Source organism: Vidua macroura, chromosome 5, assembly GCF_024509145.1.
Source record: "Vidua macroura isolate BioBank_ID:100142 chromosome 5, ASM2450914v1, whole genome shotgun sequence".
NCBI lineage: Eukaryota > Metazoa > Chordata > Aves > Passeriformes > Viduidae > Vidua > Vidua macroura.
In genome coordinates, this window is record NC_071575.1 from 60,008,040 (window position 1) to 60,028,140 (window position 20,101).

The window sequence follows — 20,101 nt, forward strand, 5'->3', positions numbered from 1 at the left end:
ACTTAAATAAACGTAGTACTTGTTGGAAGTATTCTTTGTTCGGAATATACCTTTATTTGCATTACATTAAATAAGGAGCTATCACAACTGGAATAAAAGTGCTCTATTTCAGTCATAGTACATAATCTTGTAGGTAGTAGTGCCAAGGCTGTTTGTCATATGTTTTATAGACAAAACCTAAACCACAGCCTTTGAACTAAACATCAAAAGGCCTTTGAAGATACTTGGGAGAGTTGTTTTCTTGTAAGGGTCTCTTAATCCCAGTAGAGGCTTTTGTTTGCTTTTCTGTTTGTTGGTTAGGGGTTTTTTTTCTTCCTGAAGAGAAGGGCTTTCCTACTGAATTTATAGTCACTCCTACTTATCAAGAGCTCATCTGTACAAGTCCTGCTTCTGTCATCCCCTAACTGAAAGCATAGTTATCAATACTGCCTTAATCTCTTAAGTCACATAAAATTTAATATCAAATATTGCACATTGCCTCTGGTTGTCCTTTTTACTCTCCTTTAGGATACAGAAAGATGCAAGTCTTCATCAGACAAAAAGGAAAGATCAGGCTTTTTTTGAAGCATAGTTTTCATTGTCCAAGTGCCTTATAGCGTTGTGTCAGGTTTTTTCTTGTTCGTTGGTTTGTTTTGTTTTCAGTTGCATTCTCTGTGTCTTTTGTGAACTGTTCCCACTCCTGGACCTTGATTTTTTTTTTTTTTTTTTTTTTTTTCTGCACCATTTTTTACCACCAGGCATTTCACTACATGCCAAACCTCCTGACCACCACTATGGCAGATGAGTATTATTTCCCCATGTTGTAGAAGCCCAGAAATTACAGCTAATACAATCAGCTGCTGTGACATTTTGTGGGCAGATATTTCTGATATGTATGGTGCCCTGTCTGAGGGCTTGGGAGCAAAACAGATGGCCAGATAACTCAGCAAGGGTTGTAGGTCTTGTGCTTAACTTCTTACACACCTATACAACATAGAATCAAAGAATAGTTTGTGTTGAAAGGGACCTTCAAAGGCCATCTAGTCCAGCCCCTTTGCAATGAGCAGGGACATCTTCAACTAGACCAGTTTGCTTGAAGCCCCATCCAACTTGACCTTGAGAGTTTCTAGGGATGGGTCATCTATCACCTCTCTGGGCAACCTGCTCCAGTGTTTCACTACCTTCATCACAAAAAAAATATTATATCTAGTCTGAATCTACCTTCCTTTAGTTTAAAACCATCACTCCTTGTCCTGTTGCTACAGGCCCTGCTAAAAAGTGTGTCCACATCTTTTTTATAAGTCCCCTTCAAGTAACCAGTGGTTAGCAAGTATGGTACTTTTATTATTGAGTAATATTTAAAAGGGTGTCTCAGCTTTGTAGGTAAAACTTAACAGCTTTGTGGAATGTCAAAGAAGTGTCTTTAAAATTATGGCTGTAAGGTTTGCTCAGATGTAAATATTTTAATTGCCAGGGATGTGTATTTTTCACTGTTTAAATAGATTTTAATGTGCAAAGAATATAATTGAATGCTACACATGTGACTTGCAGAGATAGTTCATTATCTCCTTCAAGTACTTACAGCAGCTTAATCAATAAAATTATATTTCTGTCAAACACAAAACTTTCGTATATGTTTTAATCCCAAGAAGTAACTATCTTCTGGACACTAGCTAGCATGTATTTTCAGGTTAAGATTTAATCTTATGTCAGAAAAGCTAGCTACACCTGGGATGCAATGTTTGAGAAACTTGAGTGGGTTTTTTTTAGGTTGGAACTGTCAGCAAGGTGGTCAGGAGGAGCTGTGTCCCCAGGTATGCTATATAAAGGACAAATCTGTTAGCATTTCAGCCTGATTGCAGCTCTCAAGATCTGTTTTGCAGCCAGAGCACTGTGTTTTGTGATCATACTTCAAAGCAGAGCTAGAATAAGTCCCTAAAAGAATGTACTTAAATGCAATAAGAAAGGTGACACCAACTCAGTGGGTGCACTGTGCGCCCTAAGTTAATTTGAGCTTGTAACCATTTTGACAGAGAGAAACACATAGCTGGAGGAGATGCCTTTGAACTGCCAAAGACAAATATATTTTGAAGATGTGAGCGGAAGATCACACAAATTTTCATTACAATATAGGTGTTGGCTTCAGTAACTTGCTCATAGTTGGTAAGTTGTATAAACTTTTTAAAAGAAACCTGAGTATCCTATCTTGAGCAGATACAGTTTTCATTGTTTTGTTTGAACTGTTGTGATGAGAACAGCAGCATTGCTTTGGTTTGCTCTTGAGCTTGCTGTAAGGAATTGAGATACTCATTTGGACAATTGGTCCTGGGACATCTGCTGTGTACACTTGCAGCTGCTGAGCTCTGTGTTGAGCCTTTACTCTGAAATCACAAACTTGAAAGTCCAGTACCAGTTGTAAAACAGGGCAAAATTTTTCATGACGTTGCTGTAATTTACCTTGGTGACACCAGTGGGAAGGGAGGAGTTCCCACTCTCTGTGTCTTTACAGTGCATGAGCATTCTAAGGATTTGTTACAGGATCTTCTTCTTAGAGTGCATTTAGTACAATTTCTTGTAAAGGGTTTGTATACATATCTATGTGTGTGTATGTTCATATACCCACTGGTTAGAAGGACATGTCAAATGGAGCCTATTTTTGTCTGCTCTGTAGTAAAGAAGAGAGGATGGTGTGTGTGTTTTCTTTTGTGTAGGGATTTTGTTTTCCTTTAAATGTGATGATATCATGCAGAGAGTTTTCTTTGAGCTGGCAGTGTGATGTACTTCTTGGAAGTTATGCATAGAACTAGAAAAGGGCATGTTATAATTTGTGAAGCGAGGCATTTATTAATAGCTAGAACTAACTCTAAAAGCCAGGTTTTGTCTTTGGGTCTAACATTGCTACTCTTAGGCATTCTGCTTTTGAGTGGCTGTGGAATTGTAACAGAATAGGTTTGTGCTCCATTAAATGCTCGTGGTGCCATGCTTTCTTTGAAGTCAGGGCAGAAAACATGCAATGACAAGCTTGGGTTTTATTTGATTGGCCCTGTAAACCTCATACAAGCAAAGACAATAGAATGATCTTTAAATTGACCTTTCCTGAATGTTTCCTTGTGGCATTGGAAACACAACCATAACAGCCTTGTGCTGGTATAGGAGAACAAAAAAAATTCAGTTGAGTAGTTCGTTGTCCAAACTGAGTGAGATACTAAATTTAAATGACATTTGAGAGGAAAAGGAAAACTGTCATTTTAAAATCCTTTAAAGCACAATTTTAGGACTACAGGTAGGGCAACCTTCAAATATTTGTCTTTGAGAATGTTGGAGACAGGTTTTAAAAATCAGGAGAAGAAGGGAGAAGTGGTAAAACTATCTCTTTCCAATTCCTTGTGGTATTAGAAACAAAATTTTAAGATTATTTGGAGTAAGTAACAGCAAGAAACGTATAATGAATTCATACTCTAACCTGTAAATATGGGAGTTTGAAAAAAATTTAGACATGAGTTCCCAACTATTTGAATTTTGTTCTGATGTACAGTGTTGTTTTCTCAGCTGTAGGAACAGTTTTTCCTTATGGATTGTATAGACTTATTCAGACTTCTCATAATTTAAGAAAACTCTTGATACCTTCAACTTCAGGGATACTTTACCTTGTTTTGTGTATTCTGTAATTTAAACATTGATAGTGTGAAGTTTCTGTCATTATGCTTTCTTTTTGTTCAATATGGAATTAAGGATTTTGCATGGAGTTTGCTTTTTACACATTAGGAGATGGAATTTTGCAGTTTTAAGTGTTTAGAGTGTACTTGTTTCAAATGCTGTTATGACTCAAAGTGAATTTCTGAAAAAACTGACCTAGCACATTGGTGTTCAGTGCTGCTCTTAAAATCGTAGCCAGTGTCTTTCCCAGTTCATCAAAGCCAAGTCATCGGGGGAGGGGGAGGTTAAACTTGGGAAAGAAGACTTGACAAAGAAGCAAGGAATAACAAAGGGAAGAAAGTCTTTTAAACTGAAAATGGAAGGAGGTAAAAAACCTGGAAATTATGTAAATAATTGTGTAGAATGTGAATGGATAAATAATCACAGTCCAGAAGAGCTGAGAGTTACTTTTAAGCTTTAATGTACAAATACGATTTCTCTTGTGCTTTGTAGTGATGTTTTGAGTTCTTACCGAAGCTTTTCTTGATGTAGGTTACACACTACAAGCAATATCCACCTAACACAAGCAAAGTATATTCCTACTTTGAATGTCGTGAAAAGAAGACTGAAAATTCCAAATTAAAGAAAGTGAAATATGAAGAAACAGTATTTTATGGCTTGCAGTACATTCTGAATAAATATTTAAAAGGTAACTGTCTCAAATTCTGTCTCTAAAACTTTTTCTCTAATTAAATATCTAACTTTTTCTCAAGCTTGTAGTCTTCTAGTTGAAATAATGGCAGGTTATCCTGATACACCACCGCAAGTAGTGACATGCATAATCTTATTTCTGTGATTGTGAAAAAAGTTGTCCACCCTCATAAATTGGTATTAACTCCTTAATCCAGACACCTCTCTACTATCTTTATGCCGATGGTGTATTAAAAATGAAAAGGTGTTCATGTCACAACTTCAGTGGGCAAAATTGAAACGAATGGAAAGAGACCAAAGCTGTGCACAGAGTCACAAGCTGATAGAAGATTTGATGGAAAATACATTTTGCATTTTGAGCATTAACTTCAGTTCTGTGTTTGTTTACTGTGTAAACCAATAATGGTTTTAAATTTCCTTAAATTAAATTTTAATTTTCCTTAAATTTTGGATGGTCCTCAGCTTAGATCATTGAGTATGGCAGCTACACGTGAAAGTGGTTTTTATACTGATAATTTTAAGAGTAACGTCTGAAAATTCCTTGTTGTGTTTAAGAACTTTTTGGCTTTCTTGCCTTGTGTGTACGAATACATGTGTTCTGACCTGAGAGCATGTTGCCTTCTGCCAAGTTTTAAAGGAAAACTTTATTCATATGTCTTACATGTTTTTGTCTTGATCCAATAAACATCTCTGCCAATTCCACCAAAAATTCAAATTCCATTATAATCAAAACACATGATAATTTTAGCAATCTGCGGGGGGTTCTCTAAGGTAGATGACTGGCCCTACAGCAGTAGCATGCTTATTCAAATAATGTGGTTAGTCTGCTGGTTCCTATCACAAATGGTCAGTCAAAGGTTGGTTGCAAAGTCTCTCCATGAGGATTCTCCCTAGTATGGCATAGCTTAACCCTTGTGCTAGTTATGCCATTGCTGCATGTACCAACTTGCACAATCAACACATTCCTCTGTGAAAAACACTACTGTTAAACCTCTTGACTGGTTTTTGACTGTCATAAAAGAGTAATAATCTCGGAATTTTCCTGAGTCATCTGCAATCCACAGGTCTATTTTACCCTCATGGTTTCTTGAGCATTCCTAATCTGTATAATAAAATAAAGTTAGGTTTAAACGTTCTGCATTTGACATTTTCTTCGTTATCTTTGTTGAAGGCAAAGTAACTTTGCTGTGCCTGAACCTTTTTGTTATTTATTTTATCAGTTGATGAATATTGCAAGTTTCTAAGCTTTAATCTGTTTCTGAAACTCCAGGTAAAGTGGTGACCAAAGAGAAAATCAAGGAAGCCAAAGAAGTATATAGGGAGCATTTTCAAGATGATGTCTTCAATGAAAAGGGATGGAACTATATTCTAGAGGTAAAAAAAACTGTGAAAATAGTTGGAGATCATTGTGAAGGATTTCTGAATCAACTGTAGAATAAATATGACAGTATCTCCTTTTAATCTTGATAATAAAGACTGGGTAAATTTAGCTTTTCATGTTTAGTGTACAGGGAGTAGCAGCTGTCAAAGAATAATCATATAATTGTAATTCCTTAGAGAAAAGTAATTTTCATGCTTTCAGATGCCAAATGCGGCTTTGCAGGTAATAAGGATTTATGGCTGCCGTCAGCCAGCTCCTGTGAGTGAGTGGGGGCTTGTTGGCAGGTCTCCATGTGTGATACAGCACTCAGTGATTGCCTGCATCATTTACATTTCTTTCTCTAACTAATCATTGCAGTGTTTACTCTAATGCAGAAAGCATTGCAACTTCTTGGGTGTATAATAGTTCCAGAAAATACATGTTTTGTTCAGTTGTTTTGTAAATTTTTCAGAGATATGAATGTTGAATTTTATTATAAAATACAAGGCTTGAGCACTCCTGTCACACAAAACCTTTCAAGTTTAGTCTTTTTGCAATTATCCCTTTCCCCTTTTGTTTAAAAAAAGTGTTAGACTTCAAGTAATTACAAACATCTCTTCTCTGTAAAAGCAGCAGATTCAGACTAATAGCATTCATCAGAGCTGTACTAATCTCTGCAGATTAATTAAATGCTTCATTTCATTGTGGGTTTTGGTGAGTGAATATTTTTGGCATTTGAAAGCCCCTTTTTTAGGCCTTTGCATTTATATATCCCTGGATACCCTAATTGTGTGTACTTTTATTGTGGCATCTGTTTGTTAAAGTATCTGGATGTCATCCTGCTACTGGGGTGGACCATAGGTGTGCAAGAGAAGAGTGACTTTCAAGTAAATGTTGCAAATAGCAGCAAGGTAAATAAGCCCACAGTTTTCTAAGAGAGAGTTATGGAGAGGTTTCTAGAGGACTTGCATCCAGTTCAAATAACTACAAACGTGAATTCAATCCAAGTTTGTGTTTAAGCTATATTATACATTGTGAACTGCTTTTATCTGTGTTAAAGTAAGCTTGATCCCTCTTTGAGTAAACGGAATTAATACACTTTTAATGTTGCATGTCTGTCCTTACTGAGTTGTAATGTGGCTTGACTAAGTCCATTCAACTTTTGGTCTAGTCAAAATAAGCATTCCTGCATACCCTCTGTGTATGTTTATTCCTTTGTCAGGTTTTCTTATTAAAAATATGTGTGTGTGTATATTTATATGTGTGTATATAAGAAACCCAAACATGACTTTCACGTCTTGCTCTCATTTGCTGGTGGCTCTCAAACTGGAAGTCTACGTACTCTTTGAGTCTTTGTGTGCCCTTTGTGCACAGTCCCTGCTTCTGCTGCCTGAATTCCAGTGTCTGTTCACACACCTGCCACTGTTTCTCCCTAGCTCAGTTGCCTCAGGTGTGGTAGGTAAAGTGGTGGGTGCAGTGGCTGTGTGAGTGAAGTGCCAGGATGAATTTGAAATGTACACATATCAGTTTGTAATGAGAATAAATGAATGGGTAAATACTGATGGTGTGAAGGGCTGGAAGAAAGAAAAGGATTTCCTGGAGAACAGTGGGCTGGTGTAAAGGCTGGAAGTTGGCAGGAATCGGTGATGAGTGATAAAGATGGAAGTCCTGAATTGTACAAGTCAAGTCTATCCAAAATTTTTGCGAAGGGCTATAATACAGAGCCATGGTATGATCATAGCACTTTTCACCATGGGCAAAATCAACACCTACAGCAACTTTGAAATCTGTTCTGTCTTTTTTTCACTTAACTATACTTTTGCCTTTATTGACTCATGAATAAATTATTTTGAGCCTTTTTGAAGGCTTTGTTGTCTTTTGTTAATCCGTATATCTCCAAATCTGAAAACTAGACCCTGTGTGGTATATAAACACAGTTTGCTTCAGGTTATTACATTTTTGAATAATCTTAAACTGTAAGGTAGAAGAGATTTCTTATGTCTGTTGAGTACCAGAGAATATGTTTTGATGCTATTTATGAATCTGTAATTTCTCTGAATTGATGCAATTTTTGTTGCCTATAATAGGATATCTCATGGGAAGCTTTCTGTCAAAATATATTACCATACAAAACATTTCAATATTGCCAGTACAGCTTGCAGAGCTCTTTCACAAAGTTATAATTAGTCTCCTAGAGTTGCTATTTGCAGGTGACTCTTTTTCAAAAGGCATATTTTACACAATGTTTAGTCCTTTGGGGATAAAAGACTGACAAGAGTGACATTCCAATGTAAGACTTCATGTTTAAGAAATTTAAGTAATTGAGATGAAAATATTCTCTAAAATAGTTATTAAATGGATCCTGCTGTAATAAATGAACAAAGCACATATTCATACTAAGCAAAACTAGTGGATTTTTTAAAAAAATCTGGATAGTAGCTAAACCTTTTTTAGCTTACTGCATGTGAAAGCATTCAATAAAATGAGTAGCAAATACTTGTTCTGTGGGTAGAACTTAGGTATTTTTATAGGATAATTAAGCTTTCCTAGTTCAATTTGCCCAAGGAATACAACCAATAACCATCATTTGTTTTGATAAAGAGACTGGTTTATAAGTCACGGAATTTTTGTCCTTTTTTGATAAATGTGGATTTTTTTCATTTATTTGGATTGGTGAGTTTATTTTTAGAGTTGGAAGAAATTTAAAAGAAGGCTTTTATCTGCTCATAACCTTTTATCCATTGCAGTTAAATAAAAGAGCTATAGGTCCTAATCTTTCCTGGTGTCTAACAACATTACTGTTTCTTACACAGAAATACGATGGCCATCTTCCTATAGAAATAAAGGCTGTTCCTGAGGGCTCTGTAATTCCCAGAGGAAATGTTCTCTTCACAGTAGAAAACACAGATCCAGAGTGCTACTGGCTCACAAACTGGATTGAGGTAAGTTTTAGAAATTTAACATGTTTTTTCTAAGTAAATATTAATGCACTTAAATTAAAGGTTGAATCCTGTATTGCTTTACGGGAAATCTCTGGCAACGTTCATTTTCTGCTTTAATTCTCTTCTGTAGTTGTACTACACAGACCTTTTTCCCCCACCTGTCAAGGGATCATAATAGTTGTACAGGAAATTCACAGCAGTACTTTTATCCATAAAAAAGGAGGCTGGGGGAACTGTGTGTCGGTAGTTTGCTAGTGGTAACTCCTGAGAAGGTCAATACCTTGGCTGCCTTATAAAAAATAATTACTTAAACCCTAAAGCAAACTGTTGCAGGCATCAGTACTTTCTGAACGGGGAATGAAAATAAACAGACCTTTTTGTGCCTGATTAAATGCCAAGCGGGCATTGTCAAGCTCTAAACAAATATGCACCTAATATTATGATGGATTTTGTTTTAGACTATTCTTGTGCAGTCATGGTACCCAATCACAGTGGCTACAAACTCTAGAGAGCAGAAAAAGATTTTGGCCAAATATTTGCTGGAGACTTCTGGCAGCTTGGAAGGACTGGAATATAAACTGCATGACTTTGGCTACAGAGGAGTTTCTTCACAAGAGGTAAAACTGTTTGTCTAACAATTTGAAAAGTCTGATTGTTCCTAATTATGAAGAGCTGTAGATGTGTCTGTTAACCTCTATAGCTCTGCTGAGCTCTGAAATTGTGAATGCACAGAGCACTGTGTTTGGACTAAGTGTGGAGGGGAAGGTCTGGCATGGGGGTGGGTACAGTGTCTGAACTGTGAGCACTAGACTGGGAGAAGTTTCCTCTGTCTTCCCAGTGTAAGTGAATGAATTATTGGTGAAGTGGGAATTGAGTCAGACTCTTGCTGTTACAAACTAGTGTTAGGTGGTGACTGGAGGCTTCTGTATTTGGCATGGAAACTGAAAGTTGCATCTTCTTCAGACTGCAGGAATAGGAGCTTCAGCTCACTTGGTGAACTTCAAAGGAACAGACACTGTAGCAGGAATTGCATTAATTAAAAAGTACTATGGTACAAAAGATCCAGTTCCAGGATATTCTGTTCCAGCTGCTGAACACAGGTAAGATACTAGTCTAAGCCTTTCTAAGAATAGCTTAAAAAATTACCCATCTTTGTATCCAGAAATATACCATACAGTATTAGCCATGACTGATCCAGCTATTGAACCTGCAATTCTGTACTGATGCCTCTATATGGTCTAGGGGCACATATGTAGCATGATTGTTCTTAGCTATAAATGTATTTTAAATGTTTTTAACTCTAACCTTCTTATCACTGTCTTTTTAGAATGAACTTGAAAGTTTATAGTCTATAGATATTGGGGATTCACATTATGAACTTCAAATTTTGTTTTAAATACAAAATCATAAATTGACAAACTCTGAGTTGCAGTTCTGGACTCTCATAGTTTATGTTCTCCCTCCAGAAGAGGCAGTTGCTCTCAAGCTTCCCATCAGTATAACTAGTAATGGTAAATTCTTGCTATATCATTAAGAATGGTGAATGAGTTTTTAAGAGTAAGGAAACTGATGTCAAACATTTGAGAGAGAGAGCTCTTACTTTTTTTCAATCCATGTCCTGTACAAGGTTGGGAGTGAATGCAAGTCCTTGAATTGCAGTTGCATGTCTACATGCTGAAATGAGAATATTAAACAAGCTTGGTTGTGTGTTTCATATTGAGCACAAAACCCCGTTAAATATTTGCTATTGATTTTAAATAGTTATTATTCACTTAGGATTGCAAGACAAATAATGGAAAGGTGTTGCAGAAAGGCTTACATGAATAGCCCTTGTAGGGTAGTGATCATCTTTAAAGGAGCATTGCTTCATAGAACTTTTCTACCATTGCTGTAGTGCCGCTCTAGAACTCCTGCTTGACTAATAGATGTGACAGTTTTTGTCTGAAACTTCTGATGACCAAAACTATTATAAATTTTTTTTAATGAAAGCAAAAGGAAACACATGGAGTCAAGATCAAGTGTCTTTTGCACAACATATTAAAATGCTGGCATTAGAGAAGAGAGCTTAAACTGCCCTACCTAAAGTTTGCACCACCAAAAGCAGACTGCAGTCACCCTTCCCAAGTTAATACACAAAAAGGGTCTCGTACAAAAGACCCCAATTTTTACAGAATTGTTTTACTGTTCCACAACCTCCAATACGAGCTGGTGTTGTGAGCATGGTGGTTGCTCCTGGCGTGCCAGCAGGCTCTTCTGAGACTGCACCAACCTCTGTGAAATAAAGTTAGTTAGTCTCCCTGCTACCATGATCTGGGACTTGGCCACACAGCAGATAAAGCTGGAATTTTAAGGTAAAAATTCAATGCCCACTGACTCTTATGTTCATGAGAACATTTCTAGGTCTTTGCACACAAGTTACTAAAGTCACTTATTGTCAGCTGGTCTGAGCAGCTACTGCAGATCAACTGCATTCGGTAACGTGCTACTGCTCTCAGCAGCTCTGGTTTATGTGCTCGCCTGTGGCCTTCAACCAAGGGAGATGTTCTGAGCTTCCTCTAGAGGACTGTTCGTATAAGTGAGAATATTAATTTTATATCACTATTAAAAAAAATAAATTGTTTTCTTCTTTAGATTTTTCTAACACATGGTGAGGTCCTTCATTCTTGACTTTCCATTTTGTAGCATGAAGTTGTCAGAGCAGATGTTCTATCCTTGCATCTATACTTCCCTGTCTGAATTAAGTCTCTTTATTTAATATATAGTGTATTCATATTCCATGCAACACAGAGCTAATAAGCACATAGTTTCTGCTGTCATGTAATCATACTGCTTATTGTCTTGAACTGTTGCTAGTAAGAAATACAGAATGACATGTAAATGCAATTCTAATATGAATTTTTCAATTGCCTTTGCAGTACCATAACAGCTTGGGGGAAAGATCATGAAAAAGATGCTTTTGAACACATAGTAACACAGTTTTCTTCAGTGCCTGTATCTGTGGTTAGTGACAGCTACGACATTTACAATGCTTGTGAAAAAATATGGGGTGATGACCTAAGGCATATAATAGAAGCCCGAAGTCCAGAGGCACCACTTATTATTAGACCAGATTCTGGGAATCCCCTTGACACTGTTCTAAAGGTAATCTTTTCTTGAAGCCATTTGTATACAAGATTGGGAGGGCAATTGTTTATTTTGTAATGACTGGCTAGCAAACATATAAGGCTCTAACTTTGTATGCATTGTATATATTTTATGCTGGCTAATTTGGACCTATGAAAAATGTAAATGTTTACTATCCCTCAGTATATATATGGAAACTCTTTTTCTCTCCAAATAGTTCCATATTTTTCATCAATCCCATTCTTGCATATAGTTCTTGAAGCTTTTACAAGTTACCAGTTTTGCTGATGTAATGATGTTGGAATGCTTTTATAAAGAGACACTTTTGACACTTAACAAATGCAATGGGAAATCACTTGAGTGCTAGTAAATGCCAGGCCAATAACAATTCTTACTACTAAGTTTAGGTACCTTGGCATCCCATGTTAATGTAATTCACTATTTCATGCTACAAATAGCCTTCTTCTCTCTTTTATAAGATGTGCATTTAAGTCAGTGGCACTGACTCCACATTGAAAAATACTTCTTGCCATATTGCTCTTTAGAAAGCATAATGATTGTTTCAGTTTCATAATAAAAGCTGTTGATACCTCTGAATATGAGTAACTGTCAGTGCTGTCCAAGCAAGAACACAAGGGTAATGTTAGTTTCATTGGTACTCTATCAAATTAGATCTATACAGATTTAACACTTTTTTTTTTTCCTTTGGGATAAGTGGCATATCACAAATAGTAACTCTAAATTATCTTTATCAGAGCTGATAAGAAAATCTCCTAGCTGAAATGTTTCAATTTAAATATTTGTGGCTTACAAATCGTAAAAAACTGAAAGCCTCATCCACCATCTTAAGGGAGGTCAAAAGAAGAGCAGGATCTTCGGCTGACATATTTAATACCAAAAAGTCACAGCAAGCAAAGGGAGAAAGGGTGGGAGCATGGTTCTGATTAGCTCTTGGGTGCAAATTCTTAATGACCATGTTGTCTGTGACTGCTTTAAGGGCTTCCACCACAGTGGCTTGGCCTTTTTTTTTGTGCGTGTGGATAGATTTAGAGCATGCTTATGTGGGTATATTTATGGATTTATTTTAATTTTTTAGAAAAAACATGAGTCAAGTGTGGAAATTGTTTCTTTATTGGAATGACAGGCTTTTATTTTCATTTTGAACTATCTTTCCCTTTTCAATAGGTCTTGGAGATCTTGGGGAAGAGGTTTCCCATTACAGAGAATTCTAAAGGCTATAAGTTGTTGCCACCGTATCTCAGAGTTATTCAAGGGGATGGTGTGGATATCAACACGTTGCAAGAGGTAGGAGATCCTGTTCGTGTGTCAGGTTGACACTGACAAGGTTGATATTTAATCTGGACTCTGTTACAACTAGTCAGATGTTGCAGCAGAGACAGCTGACCCCACCCCTGCCCTTCATTCCAAACACTGGCAGTGATATCATAACACATAAAACAAATTCATTAAAACTCCACAGGAAATTATTAAGATGCATAAAAAACCTTAAAAGGCATTTTCTAATCCCTCTGTTGTAAGCTTTCTCTTTCCACTGTCTCCCCTTTTGTTTGCTTTCATCATGCTTGTCAAGTCTCATTGAGATCAAAATCTGGCAGTGTTTGGTCCTTTCATTGATGTCTAAGGCACACTGCATGATCACTGTGCTGCAGCAGTAGTAGTAATTAACTGGCTGGGCTCATTAGTTATGTACCATCTGAAGTCTGCTTGTCCTTACATATTGAAGGTGTAGCTTTGAAGGAGACTTTTTAAAACCTAGGGTAAGGAAAGCAAGTTCCTTGATTGAGTAACTAGTGGACTAAGGATTAGTTGAAAAGCCAGAAAATATGTGTAAAAGATTAGGCTATAGTCTGAGTCAAAATTGCAATTTTACCAAGGCATAAATTATTTAGTGAATTCTGCATGCTTGAAATAAGTCATAAATGCACCACTGTTGACTAGAGGTAGATACTAGGTAATGCAATATGGCTATAAAGGTACAGACTGCAGTAACTACAGAGGGCAAAGGGCATGTGAGAGGAAGAGGACTTGACTTGGTCTGGTTTGTCCTGAATCTTTCATCTTCAGCTGTATTAGAGTTCAAAACCAGAAATAAGTTGAATAAAGTTAAGATTAATTTTACTTGAATTTATTGACACTTCCTAGACTGACACATCCTTAGGTTCCTCTCAACAAAGCTGACTTTTGCTGCTTGTCAAAATTATGAGCAAGGGAGGTATCAGTTTTGGGTTTTAGTTAGTCTGAAGCCATCTGCATGACGTGGGCACATAATGTGAATCTCAATGAGAGAACTCCAATTTGTCACTCAGATCTCTAGAGAGCAGTTAATACTGAGATTGTAATCTGATAGACCAGTTCTAGTGCAGTCATGCTCTGCAGGTTTTTTCCCCCTGCCAACGGCCTTTAAAGTAAATTCTATTTTATTTTTTTGTCCCATGTGGCTTTTTGAGAATGTACAACTATGGTAATACGCTTAACAGAACACAAGCATGAGAGGTTAATAGCTGGAAACAGAGTGTAATCATTAGATAGCAGGGGAAGACACTCTGTTAAAGAGAACAAAACCCACACAGAAGAAAAACATTTCTGCTTGTTCTGAACAATGATCTAACAGGACTCATGCCTGTGTTAGGCAAGTATGTTATGGTTGAGATTTTCATGAGTTGTGAGAGGACAGAAACTGGACTATTCTTTCTTGCAAGGAACTCTGGTTGCTTTTCCTAAGTTACACTGGACAAAATTCAAGGCTGTCATATAGCATCGATTCTGATTAAATATTAAAGCAAGTATTTAAAAATCTTTTCACTGCAGTGAAAAATGCTCTGCTCTCCAAATTCTAAATAGAGCAGTAAAATAATTGCAACAGCTAATAATGGGAGAGGATGGGAGGCAGAATGAGAAATTCTTTGTTCAGGTGATCTGCCTGTTTATATATTTTCCTTTTGAAGCTGCAATTGATTATGAGATACCTACCTGTAATAAAAGAGAGCAGAAGATCCAGTTCCCCAAGACATACAGAGCAGACAGATCACTGCTGCCCAGTGGCACCTTCTCATTTCTTCCTGACTCAAATCTTGCTGTGCCTCATGTCAGCTTTGGTCATTGAACCACTAGTCATTAAAACTTTTTAGACCACACATGTAGCAGCAAACTAATTCAGGCAAAAGGGGATCACTTTTGTGGTTTAGTGAATGAAGTTGTACCCCAAAAAGGGGCTAATACTCACCAGCACTGTACAGAAGAAAACAAACTGTTGTTTTGAGCTGCGAGAAATGGGCAGGAAGGAAAGCGACATTTTTCATTTGACAGCAGCAAATTATGTTGGAGCAAAATGGCCATGATTTTGCAACCTAATTTTAATTTTATTTAAATATTATGAATCTCTTCATACTTTTATGTCAGCAAACCCCAGGTTTTACCATGCTGACTTCTAGAAGATTGGATAATAGCATAACATTAAAAAAATCCCTTAAACAACAACCACAACCCAAAATAAAGCAACCCACCAAAACCAAACCAACACTGGCATATAATTCATTCTTTTCCAAAAGGAGTTTACATGAACAAATATAAATGTATCACTGTGGCCATCTTTTTTCCCCCTCTTGCAGCCTATGCAAGATTTTTATTCCAAGTATTCTGTATCAGCTTTCAATTCTAGGCATGATTTATTGTTACAGTTCAGATGAAAGGTAATGGGTACAGTAGGAAAATCTAACATGGGTAATGACCAGTAGTCTGATTTAACTATCCAAAGTATCTGAAACAACAATATAGAAAACAACTCAGTATAAACTGGATTTTAAAATTCTTTGTTTTAATAGGGGATGCTGGTAGAACAGGTAAGGAACTTTTTTGACTTTCTTTGCATTTTCACTTTTAAAAATCATTCCAATCTGCTAACTCCACAATATACTACACTTTCAAAGGATTTTCTTTGAACATTCAATTTCCAGATGTCTTTAAATTTTTGTACAAAATAAATCCTCTAATCTGGAGTCACAGTTCATGTATTAATCATGCTCATAATGGTCAGAGGAAGCTGGTGAAAATCTTGACACCTGAATTGTTCTCCCTGTATAGGTTTGAAAGTATGAAGCAAAAAACAAAAAAATCTTCTTTATTGTTTTCCTTTGCGGGAGGCTTCAGTTGTTTCAGATCTCCCTCTTTTCTTCTTTTTTCCTGTTACCACTGCTGTTTGCCATCTCTTTTCCACACCTAAGAAAGTAATAGTAATATCTGGGCCTTTGCTGTGGGTCACTGGTACAGTCAGAGCTGTCTTTCAGCTTAGTCTGGATTTCCCTTCCCCTCCTCACCAGACAAAGATCAATCTAAGTAAGGAAGTCCCTTGAGACAGTGGAAAGCCAGAAGCCAGTTCTTCACCCAAAGTGAGGAGTTGTGGCTGTAGCATGAGATGAACAAACCATCTGTAAATGAGAGCAAGAGCATGAGCTGAAAGGGGGTTCACGTTTCTTCTCACCCAGGCAAGAGGGTTAAGCAGCCATGGCCCAGCTATGCTGTACTTGGACTAACATCTGTTAACCTGCAGGCATCAATTAACATGAAGCCTCAGCATCACGTGCCATGGTGTAGGATGTTGTTTATATCAGGTAGTTGTTACCTTGCAGGTGTGTTCAAGTGAGTTCAGTGTCATTGATGGCTTTTGCAACTGCACCATGAGGTGAGCAGAACACATTGGCTCAGGCTTGGCCAGCAGTTCACATAGCTTCAGGCTTGCTCAGGGTCTGGATAGAACCAGAGGCCACGTGGAGTTTACCTATATTTACTCTTTAAAGACAGCACAGATAAGTAGAGTTCATATCCAGGCCCAGTTAAATCTCATTTCTTATGGCACTACTGGGCATTCTTCTCAAGTAGAAGCTATACAAAATACCATTTCTTACCCACCCTTTGTCAGCTTTAGTTACTTTTGAGGTACTTAAAGGAGAATTTAATTAATTTCAATTGTTTATCTTCCCTGAGTACCTCTTTTAACTGCTTCCAGGAGAGTCTAATCACCTGAAAATAAAAATTCCTTTTGCTCTTGGTCACTGAGAGAGTATGTTGTCTACTGCTAAAATCCACAGGGCTGCCAGGTATTTAAGAGGACATTTGTTCAGGATACAAAGCTTTCAAAGGGTTCTCTTAAGTAGAAGTCATGGTGGTAGAGCTTGAGATTAATTTTGCTTGACGAGATGAGTGAGGCTGAGTAAGTAGGTACCATTGGAATGATGGAAACTTGCTGATAAGATTTCTCCTGGGTAAATCTCTGATAGAAATGTAGTGGGAAGGTGTTCCCAGCGTGCCCTCAGAAGGTGATGACTCTGCTGTCCACGTGTCCTGTTGACTGGCCTCTGTCAGGCATTCAGACTGAGCATGTCTGTGAAGATAGTCTGTATGTGACTAAGTGCATAAACAAAATACTTTTACACTACCAGTTTGTTACAGTCTATAATTGGAATTGTGTTTTCCATTTTTCCCCCCTCATATGAGTCTTAGTTGTCCCTTAAAAAAGCAGCTTGACATCAGTAGCTCCTGAAACAGCCCTGTTCAGTGCTACGCTGGCATTTCTTTTTCATGCAGGACACTAAGATTGCCCAAAATATTACTAGATTTCTGACTATGCTGATTTTTGAAACTCTGCACTGTTCCCCATAGAATGTTCTTCCATTCTGCTTCTCGCCTTCCTGTTTTTCTGGATGGATGGTACTTTGCTGTCTCACCCACTCTGGTTTTCTCACCTGCCTTTGATTGTAAAATGTTAGGAGAAGAGAGTTTGAACTCCTGTTCTAGGGCTATAACCATCATTTCAGGCTGTCATAAGAGTAACAGGTCAGGGAAACAAATCTTGGCCCTTTATGAGCATGACCAAATGAGCACCCATTACTCTAGGCTAGAGGATGTCTACATTTGCCAGGGTAGAATCAGGGTGGAGGGAAATGATACAGTAACTTTTACCTCCACTGTTGATAGCAGTTCACATTGATCTGTACCTGCTGGAGAAGGTGGCAAAGCAAACTCTTTGAGCAGTTTTATGTATTTTCATTTCCTTGTTCATTTAGAACTTGTTGATCTTACTCTAAACAATGAGATTTTCAAGAGAATCACTGTGTTCAAGTCATTTGTCAGAGAGGGTAATAACTTTCTGGAGTTGAGCAGGATGACTACATTGTTTCAGGATACAGGCTCTGCTTCCTGGTCTTTCCATAATTCTGAGAAACTGCAAGGCTCTGAAATACTCCGATAAAGTCTTTTATTTTCTTTAGAGCTCTGTTTTTCTGGACATTGCATCACTGTGCCACCTTAGTTTGGGAAGTGTATGTGCTGGCCTGGTAATTGTGTTACAGCAAAAGCTTTCCAGTTCCACACTGGAGCTGTAAATAAAAATGCAAACAGTGGTCCAAGTATTGACCAAATTATTACGTACATCTCCTGGAAACTGAATGTTAGTTGGCTTAATTGTCTGTAAAAGCATCTTGTTTAAGTAGTATAATATTTTTATGGGAAAATGGCGTGGCCTAAAAGTATACTCCATCATAATTTTCTTTTTCTTATTAGATTGTGGAGGGAATGAAGAAGAATAAATGGAGTATTGAGAATATTGCCTTTGGATCTGGTGGAGCTTTGTTGCAGAAACTAACCAGAGACCTCTTAAACTGTTCCTTCAAATGTAGTTACGTGGTGACCAACGGCCTTGGGGTATGTCTCTGTACAACTTCTACCACTCTGCTTTCTGGAGAGGCCTCCCCATTTGAAAACCCGTTTGACATTTCCTGTTACGTTACCACCATCTGCATTAGGTCCCACAAAGCCCTTTCCTCCTAAAAAAATCCTCTTCATTTTAGATAAATGTCTTCAAAGATCCTGTAGCCGATCCCAACAAAAGGTCAAAGAAAGGACGGCTGTCGTTGCATAGGACACCTGCTGGAGAGTATGTGACACTTGAGGAAGGCAAGGGAGATCTTGAAGAGTATGGACAGGTATGAATTTTTAAAATCTATTGCATCATTCTTCATGCAAAAATACACTGAGAAAAAGCAGGTTATAACTTAATTTCAGAATTTATTTCTGATCTGTCATTTTGTTCAACTCCCATCTTATTACCTCAGAAATTACCTCAATACCAAATTCAGTAACAGCAGAATGTTAGAATGACAGTAGAATGTTCAGGCTTTACAATTACAGATCTTTGTCTTTTTTTTGTCTTCAGAAACATGAGAACATTACCACTTTTCCCCAAAACTAAAGTCTCAGTGTTGCAGAATATATACTGCCCAGGTAGTTTTGTTTGGCCAGTATTGCACAATTTGAGTGGTGACCCTAGCTGGAGGTGGAACAGGGCCAGCTGTAACTAAAATGTGTTTCTGCTTCAGGAGTTAGTGCTCTGTACACAGAGTAGTTCCACAGTTTTTAAAGATGTAAATTTAAACCAGGAATGCAGTTTCCCTGTGAATTCTTCAAAGTTGCAAAATGGAATGCTATTTCCATGAAATAAGCACAGACTTTATGCCAATCTCAGGCTTTCAATTTGATATGTCTTATGTTTCAGCATCCAACAATAAATCTTTAAACTGCATGTTAAGTCTCTTCCCAAGTTAAGAGGACTGAAAATAAGTTGTCAAATTGCACTTCTGCTTTCAGAACTTGAAACTTTTCTGGTATACAGAAGCTGTTTTAGTACTACGAGGCACAATGCCTTACAGAACAGTAAGCATAAAACTTAGATCTCTGAGAAATTTCCAGATGAAAAAAAACTGAGTTACACACTGAAGATATTGTGCTCTGGACACAAAGATCTTATTTAAATTTTAAACTTTTTTCTATGAACAGATTCATGTACATATGTGAATTATGAACATTCATGTTCATGTAGAGAGGGAGGGACCTAATGGTGAGAAATCTCTTCAATACAAACTACAGGACTTTGGCTCTGAAATTAGGCAATATGTTGTCCCTTCATTTTTGTCAGGTGAAATTGTTCATTACATTTTTTTGGTCGCAGGAAATTAGAGAGGGTCATTGGTGTGGTACCAGTTCTGGGGCTCCCTGGAAATGACAGGGAAATTTACCCTTCTGTGGGCCCGTTTCTCTAAAGCCACAGGTCGTTGCAGTAGGTCACCAAATGCAGGGGCTGCTCAGTATTGCTGCTGTGCTGGCTTTTGTTGCCAGATGTGCTTGTTGCCCTTCCAGTGTGCTGTGTGCAAGCCCATCCTGATATGCTGTTTTACAAAATATATGAATAAAAGGCACAGTGAAGAAAGGTTTTTTTTTTTTTTTTTTTTCTAGAGGAAAAAAATACTTCATTTAGACCATTGTATTTGATTGGTTGTGT

At 37.4% G+C, this 20,101-nt stretch overlaps 1 protein-coding gene across 1 annotated transcript in view; it reads left to right on the forward strand.

Annotated features, from left to right (window-relative positions):
- NAMPT (nicotinamide phosphoribosyltransferase) overlaps window positions 1–20,101 on the forward strand; it is a 30,604-nt gene that overhangs the window by 7,285 nt on the left and 3,218 nt on the right. Inside the window, exons 2-10 of the mRNA XM_053978464.1 lie at window positions 4,168–4,324; window positions 5,597–5,700; window positions 8,500–8,628; window positions 9,087–9,245; window positions 9,592–9,728; window positions 11,544–11,769; window positions 12,937–13,056; window positions 18,328–18,468; window positions 18,615–18,749. Of these exons, the coding sequence (XP_053834439.1) occupies window positions 4,168–4,324; window positions 5,597–5,700; window positions 8,500–8,628; window positions 9,087–9,245; window positions 9,592–9,728; window positions 11,544–11,769; window positions 12,937–13,056; window positions 18,328–18,468; window positions 18,615–18,749 (1,308 nt within the window). The remainder of the gene's footprint in view (window positions 1–4,167; window positions 4,325–5,596; window positions 5,701–8,499; window positions 8,629–9,086; window positions 9,246–9,591; window positions 9,729–11,543; window positions 11,770–12,936; window positions 13,057–18,327; window positions 18,469–18,614; window positions 18,750–20,101) is intronic.